The following is a 14,351-nucleotide window of genomic DNA, read 5'->3' as shown; positions in this document are numbered from 1 at the left end:
AATTCAACATCTACTCGATCCACGTACCCTCTCTAAATTATAGAATACAGTTTTATCATTATTATTATTATTATTATTATCATTATCACCATTATAGTAACCTTTCCCAATTCCTTTTTAGATACTAACGTCTTCTTTTTTAATATTGGTTATGTCTCTTAACATAGTTTCCAACTTTTCATTTGCTTGTATGATTGACCTAATATCCTCGACGACGTAACTTAATAAAGTATGCTTGGGTACCCTTTTATCACCTTTAGGCTTAACAATCTTGTTATTACCACTTCCTCTTGGATATCTAGTCATACCAATTAACTCATCAAATGTCTTTTTAATTTGGTTTCGTCGAATCCTTTCAATTTCAACATGTTTCCATTTTTTCACTTTGCTTGGATCATTTCGTATTTCAGCTGGTATATCAGAATCCCCAATTGTAATTTCAGGTATCTCCACCGTTGGTGGTCTATATGCTGTACTAATTGCCGGCAAATCCCTCTTTAACGACTCTTGTTCCTCTTTTTCCCTTGCGTGGTTATGTGATATTAGACTATCTAAGAAATGCTCAATTGCATTTGATTCATATGCACTCAGTAACTGAGGTCTATCATCCCTTGTACCAGTTTCGTGCTGTGCAAACTCACCGCCATTCACAGTTTCTGCATTCCGTTCCAGCGAATCTGATTGCTGCTGTTGACGCTGCTGTTTGAGAGGAAAGTCTTGATAATTCTGCAGCTGTTGTGCATGTGATGGTTGTGGGTGCAACTGTAGAGGCCATTGTTCGTGATGCGGCTGCAGAGACCACTGTTCGTGCTGCTGGTGATGCTGTTGTTGTTCGTCCTGGTCTTCCCTGTTGTTGTTCAGTCCAAATTGCGTTTCAACATCTGTCAAATCCCCAAATCCCAGCCTCGGCAGTAACTCATCATGTTCACCACTTGATGCAACGTCATCAAAATTACTAATCATCTTGTAAGCAGTTTCGAAATCGATATCGTTATCGTTATCCAAATCGAAAAGATCAAACATATCACCGCCTCCACCGCCAACCGATTCCATACCTACTTCAGTTTCTAAGAATTATTATCAATTATCAGTTCTGTGCGAAAACCTCATGGGGGAGAGTTCAGTTCCCTCAAAAATTTCAACTACAGTGTCACCTTCTAACAACAATACTACTACTGCTTGTTCAAAAGTTCAACTTTTCGAGGTATAAGTTGCAACATTCAACTTCACATGGGCACTCATCAAGCACAATCTGCCAAATTTCTATTTTACACGTGAGATTGTACACACTTTAGTCAACGAAGCTGCTCGTTGAGGTGCGATGGACCTGTCTTTGAGCTCTGAGCTTGAAGATGATCAGTACATTGTTGATGATGGTAGATACGATCTCACTCTTGAGAAGAAGAAAGGCTTTTCTTTCTTCATAGAACATTCTGTGACTTCACCTTCCTTATCGATAATGACCGAACTGAGCCATTTTAATCTCTGGTGAATTCTCGTTCCCTGATCCTTAATCTGCAGTTCTTCAACGAATGTGTATTTGCTTGATGATCTGGTAATGGTTAAATGCCCGAATGCATGGTCGAATCCTAGTGACCAACGGCACATCTCACTGTTTCTTGGTGGTGTATCAGTTGAGAAATGTGGTACCACCATGGATGGTTCATCGGTTGTCAACAATCTTAAGCAGCCTCCATCAGGATAGAATCTGAAATATCTGTAGTAAGTTATCATATGAATTGGATTCATCCATGATCTCGAGCCGTCTTGATTTGCACCGTATCTCAAGTAGTTGACGACACTGATATATATGCCTCCGAACTTCACAAATGGTCTTTCCATAAGCATCTTACGATAGTTGGGACCCCAAAACTCTTTTTCCCAAATTCCTATATTACTTATACCGTTCAGGTCCATAGCCATCTCATCGTACTGCTGCTTGGGATAGATCATACGGGCAAATGTCCTGTAGGGGTCCATTTCGTGGAAACACAAACGATTGAAAGTGGAGCAGGTCAACGAAAGGTTTAGCCACGATTCTCCTGATTGTAAAACTACGTAGTGAACAATTCTTGATAATACATCTGGTGGTAAAATATCTAGTAACCAACACGGATCCCTTTGGGAATCATCCTCATCTTCATCCGCCTGCGCTTGATCCCCTGGTGAGACAGTATCATTCCTGGAATCTATAGAGTCCAAACGTAACTGTTCCAACTTCTTTTCTAACTCATGTTCTTCAAACAGCTTCTTTCTGTACAATTTCTCGACACCTTCATGCGTCTTCAAGGCTTCCCTATAAAACCTAATTGCATCATTCATGGAACCATCTTTCTCCTTCTGCACTCCTTTTTCCCACCACGATATGGCAACCTCAGCGTTACCAGTATCTACCATCTTCCTTTGAGATTTTAGGTTTTAGATTTACTATTGTCTTGGAGTTGATTCAACTTTGAATTCGGAGTTTTATAATAGCTAAGCTTAATGTTACTAACAAGTTTGAAACTTCGATGCAGCGATTCTATTACCATAACTAAGTGATGGTTCTCAATATATCATATATAAAATATATATCAAGGATTCTGGTTAATGATGAGTATCAATAATGGTGTATACCAATAAGCACATATCAATGATGACTACTAACAAATTCAATGAAATTGCAGTATTCCTTCTAAAAGAAGGTTATGAGTTCTCCATATTTGTTAAGGATAAGATAGATTCAAATTCTAATTGCAAATTCTCACAAGCTTATGTAACAACAGCTGTTGAAGATATTCTACCAATAGGGGTGTGGGACCTTGTTGATGGTGAAAAAATCATTAAATATGACAGTAAATTATGTGCCCCCCAAAATCATTATCCTACAATCCCACTGCCGTTAACAAATTTAATCGTAGTTGAAAAATATGTTCATGGTGCATTGAAGCTGTTACGACAAGTTCCTTGTAAGGCCATTGCCAAAGCTTGGATTAAGGCCATTGAACCTAGGAAAAAAACCAAATATCCATATATCAAAGGTGATATTGCCAAACCCTCCTGGTGGCCTCACGATGTAGAACACAGGGAACCCGATCATCTGCAAAAAGCTGATAGACTAAAATTGATGTGTGGTATTTTAATCAAAGTACTACCACATATCGGGTGTTTGGAAGTGGTAGAAGAATTATTGAGATCCACATTGGCTCTTTCACTGTTCAAGAAGGACCCAGATAAGGATAACTTGATTAGTAGTATATTCGAAATTCCAAAGGTATTGTGCAACCCTGTAAAGATGGAAAAACCTACAGTGGAAGTGATAGACCTCTCATACTTTAAGAAAAGATGTAAAGAAGCCAATTCGGGCATCGTAACCACGAATCGAGAGATTCATCATCTTCATCATGCACACCAGACGGCAAAAGTTACTCAAACTCCACCGTCAACTGCTCCACGCCTGATGGACCACTTTGAAAATTGTAATTTATCACCACCAGTCCTAATCGATTTACTAATGGAAAATGATCCTGATCTGGACAATTACATCGATGTAATTAACATCGTTTCTTCACCATCTAGTAAAAGCTAACCCACTTGAAGTTAACCCAGTGTACTATCACCACCAGAGGTTCCAATTAAAGTATCAATTTCATTCAATAAGGTAAAGTCCAGGTTGTACTCGAGCGCTAAATCGTTTCCATAAGTCAAACTACTCAATGGATCCATACATTCTGCTCTTAGTTCGTTTTCAACGAATTTTTTGGCTAAATCGTAATTTAACGAAGGTGATTCTAAGAAATCGGTAAACTCTTTGTAATGCTGTTGACTTATCGAATTAGTTTTCATACACTGTACGGCTAATATCACCGAATATACCATGTAGATGCTACATTTTTCAAAATTTTCAAAATTGGATTTCCATACCTCTAATATCAAATGCAATTCTTCGATGTAATCCTCAATCAACTGTCTACTAGGCTTACGATCAAAAATAAATGGTTTATTGTAGGAAATTAAAACGATGTAGTAGTGAAACCACACGTATGTAGTTGTGGGGTTAAAATATTTCAGCTTTTTTAACGATTCCCTCGACCATGCCAACTGATCCGGTAAGTCTTGCCTCCAATGGACCATCTCTACATTGAATTTGGACAGATATTGACACCTTTGACTCAATGATTGTGTTTGAATAAATATCTTACCGGCAAACACTTCAGTAATTCTTGAGAGAACGATCAACCTTTTTAGAGGATTGGCTAACGATAAAGTCGCCTTGGGGTCAAAGATATAATCCTCAATACCAGTTTCAATATCGGGAAGTTCATCAGTCTCTGGAACAGTTGAATTTGATAATCTTAATGTTGTAGATCTACCAAAAAGGACAGATATTAAATGATCCGCAATATAACAACCCCAATAGATTCTACTTCTTACTTCAAAATCAAGATCTGATAGCTCATCTTCATAGACATCATTCCAGGCATTTGGGTTTAAATGAAGACCTATCTCATGGGCGATCCTAAAAGCCAATCCTGATAAGTACCACGCCATAGCATTCTCACCGGCGGCTACATCATAAAAGGCCAGACATAAAAGTGTTTGAATAAATGCTAACTTATTTGAAGATGTCAGTTCTGCAAATGAATTCCCATCCAACTGAAAGACAAGTTTTAATGCTTTGTTTTTGGCGGTCTGGTAGTATTCCTCTGATTTACCGAAGAGTTCACCATCACTACTGGACAGTTTAGAACCAAGAGCTGCAATGGCATATAAAAGTTCCTCTGAACAGTAGTAACTTTTAGCAGATTCATCTCCAAAGAATGCACTTAGAAACGTTTCTCTATGAATAAACATGAAATGTCCTGGGTACAACCACTTAAAGAATAAAGATAATGAACGAAGAATAAATGGACTTCTAGACAACATTCTCATGTTGACCAGAATTTTCAACTGCTCAGGAGTCCTCTTCTTCTTAGAGATAGAAAGAGAATTCGTTGGGTAGATGCTATTTGTACCTACTGGTGGAACAGATGTCGCTGAGGTCTCTGGTAATTGGATATCTGGTGAATCTTGACCTGGTGATGGTACAGCATTGACAATGGGTACAGAATCTAGTATTTTCTCCTTCTCATTTTTATCATCAACTTCTCTAGCTTTTTTCAAAGTCTTCTCCAGGTGTTCAACATGGTCTTCCAATTCCTTCACGTACGATGCAGTATAACGAGTTCTTCTCAAATCTTGATCTACTGGTACACACTCAATCCCATATTTCACACAATTTGAACAAGGAATCTCTGAATTACATTTTCTTCTTCTCTTTCGACAGTTTTGACAACTTTTCACAAAATAGTTAGTAAAATGCACGCCCTAAACTGAGGTCGATGGGTACGATCCCCCTACATACGCTAGTTTTCGAGAATTTGATGGCTCATCTGGACTACTGCCACTACGTTTCATATCATTAAAGAACGATTCGATCCCTCTTGTAATGTACCAGCGAGTGATCCGTTTATTTGAAAGATTCGGTTCATTAAGAAGAGCAACCTTTACAATATGTTCATATTATATAAAAAAAACAACAACAAAACAAGTATTCCCTATTCACCCAAAAACTGTATCAATTTATCGTTAAATGAATCTGGATTGTCAAGAAATAGATTGTGCCTTGCATCGGGCACTTCATCATAAGTTGCGTAGCCCTTGCCTCTTTTCTGATTCAACAATTCTACCATACGATATCCAGCGTAGTTATTCATCCAATCGGAATCACCATACAGAAGCAAAACTTTCCTTGCACCCAGTTTATCCATAGAATCCATGATGGGATCCCTTGCTAGAAGGCTCCTAGTGAAAAGACCTCCAAACACCTTTCTAGCGGTCTTTGGAATCCCACCGTTACCATATAAGAGTTCAAAGACGTAATCTTTATATTCCATTGTCGGCAATTTGTTATAAGCTGCTGTGATGTAATTCCAGCAGAGTTTGGCCCCAATAGGTCCCATCCATCTTAATAACTCCGTCTGCCTTTCGAATAAGACTTTAGGAATTTCCCAGTTTTTACCGTACATCCGGGATGCAGGATCTGTTGATTCCATTTCATAGACCGTATCCAATTTCCAATCATTATTTACCGAGTAGATGTTACTCTCTACACCTAACGGTGATATAAGACCCAGTTGTTCCACTGCCTTTGGATATTTCACAGCGTATTTAAACGCAATGTACCCACCAAACGAATGTCCCACCAAATTGAACCGACCAATCCCATTATGCTTTCTCCAAAGTTCTATACTGTCCAAATAGTAATCCTCATACTGTTTTACCACCGACCGACAGTGCTCTGCATCCACTCTCTCGATAATCTTAAACTTGCTGCCGTCCTTATGAATCTCAACTTTTAAGGGCGGAGGTGTCTGACCATCTAGTATCAGTGGGAGCTCCTTTGAAAGTCCATTAGAGGGTAAATCTATAGTGTAGAGATCGCTAATCTTGTCTGTAAGCCCCTGGAATGTCCTGTAGTAAGCCATCGAGGATGCCGCATATCCATGAATTAAAAGCGTCGGCGTCGTCACTTCAGAGGCATTAGAATTGTGAAAATGCCACTGGTTAACCTGTCCATTAACCATAGTGTTTTCCATATTGCCACCTACTTTTACGAGATTCATAATCTTATCCTGAAAGTGCTTTAAATCGGCAACAGGGTCCTTACGACTCATCCAATCGGTAATCCACCACATCATGTATATATTAATCAAAACTCCAAGACCAAATCTATCTTTATAATTTCTTTAATCTCGAGCAAAGTGGCGTACTTTTACCTTACATTGTAAGTAGTATGTTGATGTATTAGTGGACTTCGTCGATCTTTAAAGGCGAACCCACATTTCCAACATTAGTGGCGGAGTAAGGTTCCTAAAGATAATAGTCACTAATGAGCTCTGGTGATGAATTTGGATCCTGGGAGAGTGTAGGCCAGAATATTCCCCGTTCCCTGCGACCAGAATTGGCAGATGTCCTCGATGATATGGAGAGAGAAGCTGAGCTCTTAGATGCATACGATGAAGACGAAGAATTACCATTAAATGAAGGAGAAGAGGAAGAAGAAGAATATTCTGATTACGAGAGTGATCTTATGGATGATTATTATGAAGGTCAATTGCTAGATGCCCAAAAACAGTGGGAGGAATCACTGGATCAATTAAACAAAGTGCTCAATTGGATATTACTACCACTGGTAGGTAAGTTTTTAGGTCGTAGAGTAGCCAAGACCATTTGGAAAAGGGTCATGGAGTATTGCTGGAGTGGATTTTAATTTCATTTATCATTAGTCGTTTTTGTTATTGCAGTTTATGCTTTGTGTATGTAGATATATATAAAATTAGCTCATGTTTGCAATTTCTGCTTGGCACAACTCCAGAGTAATAAAGATTATGGACGTATGAATCTCATATTGATAATAGATACGATTTCCTTCTGTAGATGCGGCGATGTTTGATGATCTGTACCTGTCAGACCTCTACAAACGCTGATGAGTAAATCTACCACTACTGACGTGAGCAATTTTTCATCGAGACTTGGACTGCTGAAGTATGAGACAGTCTCTAATTTGTGGACTGGATTTGAAGGAAATAGCTTCTTAATATGTTCCTGAATTTCGATCAAAGATATGGAATTCAAAGGTACCGACATATTATGCACTAATCTTGCCATACTAGCGATCTCTTGCAATCGACAAATATCTCTGTGGGGATCACAAGATACACCCAATTGCTCACCGTACCAGTAACTTTCACAACATTGCCGAATTTCACTTTTCTTTAATCTCACTGTATTTAGATAGAACGCCAAACCGTTGATAACCTGGTGCAAGTGTTCCAATGTTTCTTGTAATGTGGTCAGATCTACTGGAACCGTTGAATCCATCACCACCACCCCTGAAAGCCCACCCCAAAAACTTCGATTGGAATCTCTATGGGTGATATATTGTAGCGTTTTTCCCTTGTTCTTTTGAAAGCGGACTTGAACTTCTTGATATAATACTATCATTGAATCATAAAATCCTACAGAGACCAAGTACAAGTCTTTTTGGAGCCCATTAATTGTAACCCTTAAATAGACCAGGTCATATTCTCACCAGAGTAAGAGATTCTCCGTCGAGATCACTTGCCCTTCCCTAACAACAAGTCCCCTTCACGATGATGCTCATTCTAATAGCTGCTCTCATCTTGCAGATCGCTGTGCTGCTAATATCCCCGCTATTCAAATACCAATGGCCATTCTCCCTCTACTACAAATACGTCTTTCTTCCTTTGTTTCAAGATAATGATAGGTTTCGTTGGAAATTCTACCTAGTGCCACTGTTCTATTCCTCTATATATTTGGGAGTTGTACATCTAGCCATTAAGAATGTGATACCACAGTTGTCTCCAGGACTTAATTTCTTTGATTATTGGTTTTTTATACCTTTCTTCATCGTTTTGACTCCAGCAACAGGTATATTGGCGGCTATAATAGGACCTGAGACCACAAAAAGTTGTAAGAGGAGGAATATTGATAAGTTCAGATACGATAATCTACTGTTTTATCCCAACATCAACTGTCGTACTTGTCAACTTCCTAAACCTGCACGTTCTAAGCATTGCAACGTGTGTAATCAATGCGTTCTTGCGGTAGATCATCACTGCATATGGATCAACAATTGCGTCGGATTGGGGAATTATCTGTACTTTTACCTGTTCCTGGTTCTAAACTCTTTATCGATGTCATATGCATTCATTAGAAGTATGTCTATCGTTGGGCTAAAGCCCAATATAAAATACCCAAGATCGATCTTAGCATTTAACCTGCTGACTGGATGCTTTGCATTGATCTGTATAGTATTCACATATCTGCAATTATGCATGGTTAGAGAAGGTATGACTACAAATGAGAAGGATAAGTGGTTTACAATTCACGAATATATGAGGGAGAAGAGATTAGTTAAAAGTAGTAGTGGCAAATGGTACTACGATTTGACCGATCGATTGGATCTACCTACAGATCAACACGAATTTTTCAGTACGAATCCCTATGACGGCAGACTTTACAGATTGCAGAGCTACACGTTAATAGAGGATGCAGAACGGATCAACAACATCTACGACGAGGGATCATTCATGGCCAACTTAAGGACCCTATGCTTGACTTAGAAAGGATCCAGCATCAACAAGTGCAACGGCCATAATAACAGTGATGATGTTAAAGATGACTCAGTTTCTCTTCGAGGTGGATACGGGGAAATTTTTTACTTGTAGGTGAAAAAGTATCGAAAAAATGACAGAAGTTCCTTTCACTATAAGGAAACAATTCTGATAAAAAAGCCCCATTGAAGGCCTTAAGGTGTTTGAATACCAATGGTTAAGTTTGAAAAAGTGCCCATTTTGGGCAAAGAATCTATCCATGTCGGTTATGATATCCACACTGACATGGTTCAGACAATTATCAACGATTGTCGGTCATCTACATATGTGGTAGTCAATGACACAAATTTGAGTAAAGTTCCCTACTGCCAAGATTTCGTTCAAGAATTAAGGTCTAGTTTACCAGAAGGTTCACGTCTTTTGCAATATGCGGTTAAACCAGGTGAAGCCAACAAGACAAGAAGTACGAAGGCCGATATTGAAGATTATTTGTTATCGAAGGGATGTACCCGTGATACTGTGATTATTGCCATTGGTGGCGGTATCATTGGTGACATGGTTGGATTTGTTGCAGCTACATTTATGAGAGGTGTCCGTGTGGTGCAAGTTCCTACATCTCTTTTAGCCATGGTGGATTCATCTATCGGTGGTAAAACCGCCGTGGATACACCATTAGGTAAAAACTTTATCGGTGCATTTTGGCAACCTCAGTTTGTGCTAGTTGATGTTAAATGGTTAGAAACTTTACCCCGTAGAGAGTTTATTAATGGTATGGCAGAAGTGATCAAGACTGCATGTATTTGGAATGGCCTAGAATTCGAAAGATTGGAATCAAATGCAGAGCTCTTTTTAAGAGTGGTCAATGGCTCTAAAGTGATTAAAGTTAATGGCTTAAGTACAGGTGAAGTAAATGACATTCACTATACAAACATCGAAGCCATGCTAGAACATACCTTTAAGTTAGTTCTTGAAAGTATAAAGGTGAAGGCAGAAGTGGTTTCATCTGATGAACGTGAATCAAGTCTAAGAAATTTATTAAATTTCGGCCATTCTGTGGGTCATGCATATGAAGCTATTTTGACACCTCAAGCCTTACACGGTGAATGTGTCTCCATTGGTATGATCAAAGAAGCCGAGTTGTCACGTTATTTAGGTATTTTATCACCTACCCAAGTGTCGCGATTAACTAAGATTCTAGCAGCATACGGATTACCCATTTCACCAGAGGAAAAATGGTTTAAAGACTTGACTTTACAGAAGAAGACACCTTTGGACGTCTTATTACAAAAGATGAGTATCGATAAGAAGAATGATGGTTCGAAAAAGAAAGTGGTTATTCTGGAGAGCATTGGGAAATGTTATGGTAAATCTGCTCACTACGTTAATGACGAAGACCTGAAATTTGTTCTCACTGATGAAACTTTAGTCTATCCATTCAGCAATATTCCTCAAGAACAGGCAAAGACAATTGTACCTCCAGGCTCAAAATCTATTTCAAACCGTGCTCTAATCTTGGCGGCACTAGGTAAAGGAACTTGCAAGATCAAGAATTTGTTACATTCTGATGATACGAAACATATGCTTACAGCTGTGCAAGAATTGAAGGGCGCTTCTATCACTTGGGAAGACAATGGTGAAACGGTGGTGTTGGAAGGACATGGTGGTGAAACCTTAACTGCGTCAGCAGATCCATTATACTTGGGTAACGCGGGCACAGCATCCAGATTCTTGACCACTTTGGCAGCTTTGGTAAATTCTTCATCTAAGCAGGACTATGTGGTTCTAACGGGTAATGCTAGAATGCAACAGAGACCTATTGGTCCACTAGTTGATTCTCTACGTACTAACGGTACCAAGATCGATTATTTAAAGAGCGAAGGCTCTTTGCCACTAAAAATCTATACCAGTACTCCTTTCAAAGGTGGTAGAATCGAATTGGCGGCTACCGTTTCATCGCAGTATGTGTCATCTGTGTTGATGTGTGCACCATATGCAGAGAACCCTGTCACGTTGGCATTAGTCGGCGGTAAACCTATTTCCCAATTGTACGTGGATATGACTATTAAGATGATGGAGAAATTCGGAATTAAAGTAGAGGTCTCTACTACAGAACCATATACCTATCACATTCCTAAAGGCCAATACACCAATCCTCCAGAATACATCATTGAAAGCGATGCTTCTAGCGCTACATATCCACTTGCATTTGCTGCTATGACTGGTACTACGGTCACCGTTCCCAATATTGGTTACGAATCCTTACAAGGTGATGCTAGGTTTGCTATTGAAGTTTTGAGACCAATGGGATGTAAAGTTGAACAAACTGCTAACAGTACAACAGTGACAGGACCCCCAACCGGTTCTCTGAGACCATTAAAACACGTCGATATGGAACCAATGACAGATGCATTTTTAACTGCTTCTGTAGTGGCAGCTGTTGCCCACGATAATGATACGGATTCTGCTAATGTGACAACCATTGAAGGTATTGCTAACCAACGTGTTAAAGAATGTAATAGAATTGAAGCTATGAGTACCGAATTGGCAAAGTTTGGTGTTGCCACAAAGGAATTGCCAGATGGTATTCAGATCCATGGTATCAATTCTCTCGATCTATTACAATTACCTTCAAACTCTACTGGTCCAATTGGAATTGAATCGTATGATGATCACCGTGTGGCCATGAGTTTATCACTATTAGCGGGCATGGTAAATTATTCCAAGAGCCATCCTGCTGCTGATATTAAGCCAGTTAGAATCTTGGAGAGAAGATGCACTGGTAAGACTTGGCCAGGCTGGTGGGATGTACTACACACTGAACTAGGCGCCCATCTAGATGGTGCTGAGCCTCTAGGGTACCTATCTGGTAAGAAGACCAAGAGAAGTGTCGTTTTAATTGGTATGAGAGCCGCTGGAAAGAGTACATTGGGTCGCTGGTGTTCTCAAATCTTGGGATATGAACTCTGCGACTTGGACGTCCTATTCGAGAAGCAATATGCTAAAGGCACCGTGAAGGACTTTGTAGCTGAACATGGTTGGGATAAATTTAGAGAAGCGGAAGCCAACTTATTCAAAGAGACCGTTGAACAATATGGTGACGGTGGTTATGTTTTTTCCGCCGGTGGCGGCCTCGTGGAGAATGAAGTCTCCAGAGAACATCTCAAGAAGTATGCCTCTGATGGTGGTGTAGTTTTGCATCTACACAGAGATATTGAAGAGACGATTGTTTTCCTACAATCTGATCCTACTAGGCCAGCATACATGGAAGAAATTAGAGATGTATGGGAAAGAAGAGAGAAATGGTATAATGAATGCAGCAACTTCGCCTTCTTGGCTCCTCACTGCTCTAATGAGAAAGAATTCCAACATCTAAGAAAATCCTTTGCCAACTACATCACTGCAATTACAGGAAACAGGGAAGTTCAAGTACCTAACAAGAGATCTGCATTCGTGTGTTTAACATTCGGAGATTTGACAGAAAAAGCAAGTGTTCTACCATCTATCGTTCGTGGCTGTGATGCTGTAGAGTTAAGAGTTGACCATTTGGCCAAGTACGATAGCCAGTTTGTCAGCAAACAACTGTCCACCCTACGTACTGCAACTAACGATTTGCCAATTGTTTTCACTTTGAGGACCAAAAAACAAGGAGGTAAATTTCCCGATGAAGATTATACCGGAATGGCAAGGTTGTTCGATGTGGCTCTCAAGGCTTGTGTTGAGTACATAGATTTGGAACTGACTTTACCTATTGACGTTCAGTACAAGGTTTCTAACACAAAAGGCTATACTAAGATCATAGGTTCTCATCATGATTTTGGCGCTAAATACCCATGGAAGGATCCTGAATGGGAAAACAGATACAATCAGGCCTTATCTCTCGATGTCGATGTGATTAAGTTCGTCGGTACTGCCACCAAATTCGAGGATAATTTAGCGCTTGAAAGGTTTAGGGAAGAACACAAGTCCAAACCATTGATTGCCATTAACATGGGTGAGATTGGTAAAATTTCTCGTGTGCTCAATCCAATCTTGACACCAATCACATCAGAACATTTGCCAAATTCTTCTGCACCTGGTCAATTGACGTTGGCCCAAATTAACAAGATTTTTGCCTCTATGGGTGGTATTACTTCCAAGAAGTTTTTCGTAGTTGGTAACCCAGTGAGCCATTCTAGATCCCCCGTTCTACACAATACTGGTTACAAATTGAATGGTCTTCCACACCATTTCGATAGATTTGAAACTGATTCTGCTCAAGTAGTTAAAGAAACACTTTTAGATGGTGAACCAAGCTTGGGTGGTCTAGCAGTAACAATCCCATTGAAACTAGATATCATGAAGTACATGAATCAACTGACGGATGCCGCAAGAGTCATCGGTGCCATGAACACCGTGATCCCATTGGGTAATCATCATTTCAAGGGTGATAATACTGATTGGATTGGTATCAAACACAGTTTGACAAGTAACGGTGTTCCTGAAAAGGTGTCGAATGTGGCGGGTCTTGTCATCGGTGCCGGTGGTACTTCTCGAGCTGCCATCTATTCCCTCCACAACTTGGGATGTCACAGAATCTTTGTGATTAACAGAACCGTGTCTAAATCCATTGAACTAAGAGACAGCTTCCCTCAAGAGTACAACGTCGTTGCAGCAGAGACTACACAACAAATTGATCACTTGAATGAACATATTGGCATTGCCGTCAGCTGCGTTCCAGCCGACAAGGATCTCGACACTGAATTATTAGCAAAGTTAGAAAGATTCCTACACAAAGGCAAGCATAATTCGTTTGTTCCCACACTATTGGAGGCAGCTTACAAACCAGATGTTACACCTGTGATGAAATTAGCACATGACAAGTACCAATGGCAAGTGGTTCCAGGAAGAGAATTACTAGTTCACCAAGGTGTAGCTCAGTTTGAAATCTGGACTGGTGCCAAAGCCCCATTTCAGGAAATATTTAATGCGGTGACGAGGGATTAGACCCTTAACAGTATAGCCACTATTATTGTATTTCGCAATAGATCGCCTTCATGTTTGGACCGTTTGCTCATCTCAAAAACTTGTATAAAACACAGCATTATACATTATCAATCACTGTAAATCTAAACAAACGTGCAAGTGATTCATGTTAGGATTAATCATCGTAGGTGCTTACGTAGTAGGAGCCATGACCAATGAAGCTATCAAACG

At 39.7% G+C, this 14,351-nt stretch overlaps 9 protein-coding genes across 9 annotated transcripts; 4 read left to right on the top strand and 5 right to left on the bottom strand.

Annotated features, from left to right (window-relative positions):
* Positions 1-117: 117 nt before the first annotated feature.
* INO2 (Ino2p) lies at positions 118-1,053 on the bottom strand (the record flags this gene model as incomplete). The annotated part of the gene is made up of 1 exon (XM_002496681.1): positions 118-1,053. The coding sequence occupies one exon, from the start codon at positions 1,051-1,053 to the stop codon at positions 118-120; it is 936 nt and encodes a 311-aa protein (XP_002496726.1).
* Positions 1,054-1,356: 303 nt separating this feature from the next.
* On the bottom strand, positions 1,357-2,397 carry HRT3 (SCF ubiquitin ligase complex subunit HRT3; the record flags this gene model as incomplete). The annotated part of the gene is made up of 1 exon (XM_002496680.1): positions 1,357-2,397. The coding sequence occupies one exon, from the start codon at positions 2,395-2,397 to the stop codon at positions 1,357-1,359; it is 1,041 nt and encodes a 346-aa protein (XP_002496725.1).
* A 208-nt stretch (positions 2,398-2,605) lies between these two features.
* On the top strand, positions 2,606-3,568 carry ZYRO0D06710g (uncharacterized protein; the record flags this gene model as incomplete). Its single annotated transcript, XM_002496679.1, has 1 exon — positions 2,606-3,568. One exon carries the CDS (start codon positions 2,606-2,608, stop codon positions 3,566-3,568), a length of 963 nt encoding a protein of 320 aa, XP_002496724.1.
* Positions 3,569-3,579: 11 nt separating this feature from the next.
* On the bottom strand, positions 3,580-5,436 carry CHA4 (Cha4p; the record flags this gene model as incomplete). Its single annotated transcript, XM_002496678.1, has 2 exons — positions 3,580-5,314; positions 5,384-5,436. 2 exons carry the CDS (start codon positions 5,434-5,436, stop codon positions 3,580-3,582), a joined length of 1,788 nt encoding a protein of 595 aa, XP_002496723.1.
* A 140-nt stretch (positions 5,437-5,576) lies between these two features.
* Positions 5,577-6,719, bottom strand: ZYRO0D06666g (uncharacterized protein; the record flags this gene model as incomplete). Its single annotated transcript, XM_002496677.1, has 1 exon — positions 5,577-6,719. The coding sequence occupies one exon, from the start codon at positions 6,717-6,719 to the stop codon at positions 5,577-5,579; it is 1,143 nt and encodes a 380-aa protein (XP_002496722.1).
* A 191-nt stretch (positions 6,720-6,910) lies between these two features.
* On the top strand, positions 6,911-7,291 carry MIM2 (Mim2p; the record flags this gene model as incomplete). Its single annotated transcript, XM_002496676.1, has 1 exon — positions 6,911-7,291. The coding sequence occupies one exon, from the start codon at positions 6,911-6,913 to the stop codon at positions 7,289-7,291; it is 381 nt and encodes a 126-aa protein (XP_002496721.1).
* Positions 7,292-7,407: 116 nt separating this feature from the next.
* ZYRO0D06622g (uncharacterized protein) lies at positions 7,408-8,025 on the bottom strand (the record flags this gene model as incomplete). Its single annotated transcript, XM_002496675.1, has 1 exon — positions 7,408-8,025. One exon carries the CDS (start codon positions 8,023-8,025, stop codon positions 7,408-7,410), a length of 618 nt encoding a protein of 205 aa, XP_002496720.1.
* A 149-nt stretch (positions 8,026-8,174) lies between these two features.
* On the top strand, positions 8,175-9,167 carry SWF1 (palmitoyltransferase SWF1; the record flags this gene model as incomplete). Its single annotated transcript, XM_002496674.1, has 1 exon — positions 8,175-9,167. One exon carries the CDS (start codon positions 8,175-8,177, stop codon positions 9,165-9,167), a length of 993 nt encoding a protein of 330 aa, XP_002496719.1.
* Positions 9,168-9,371: 204 nt separating this feature from the next.
* ARO1 (pentafunctional protein ARO1p) lies at positions 9,372-14,141 on the top strand (the record flags this gene model as incomplete). The annotated part of the gene is made up of 1 exon (XM_002496673.1): positions 9,372-14,141. One exon carries the CDS (start codon positions 9,372-9,374, stop codon positions 14,139-14,141), a length of 4,770 nt encoding a protein of 1,589 aa, XP_002496718.1.
* Between the last annotated feature and the right edge of the window lie 210 nt (positions 14,142-14,351).

The sequence above is a fragment of the Zygosaccharomyces rouxii genome (assembly GCF_000026365.1).
Source record: "Zygosaccharomyces rouxii strain CBS732 chromosome D complete sequence".
Lineage (NCBI taxonomy): Eukaryota > Fungi > Ascomycota > Saccharomycetes > Saccharomycetales > Saccharomycetaceae > Zygosaccharomyces > Zygosaccharomyces rouxii.
Note: the sequence above shows the minus strand (reverse complement) of the source record. Positions and strands in the feature narration are given on the sequence as shown.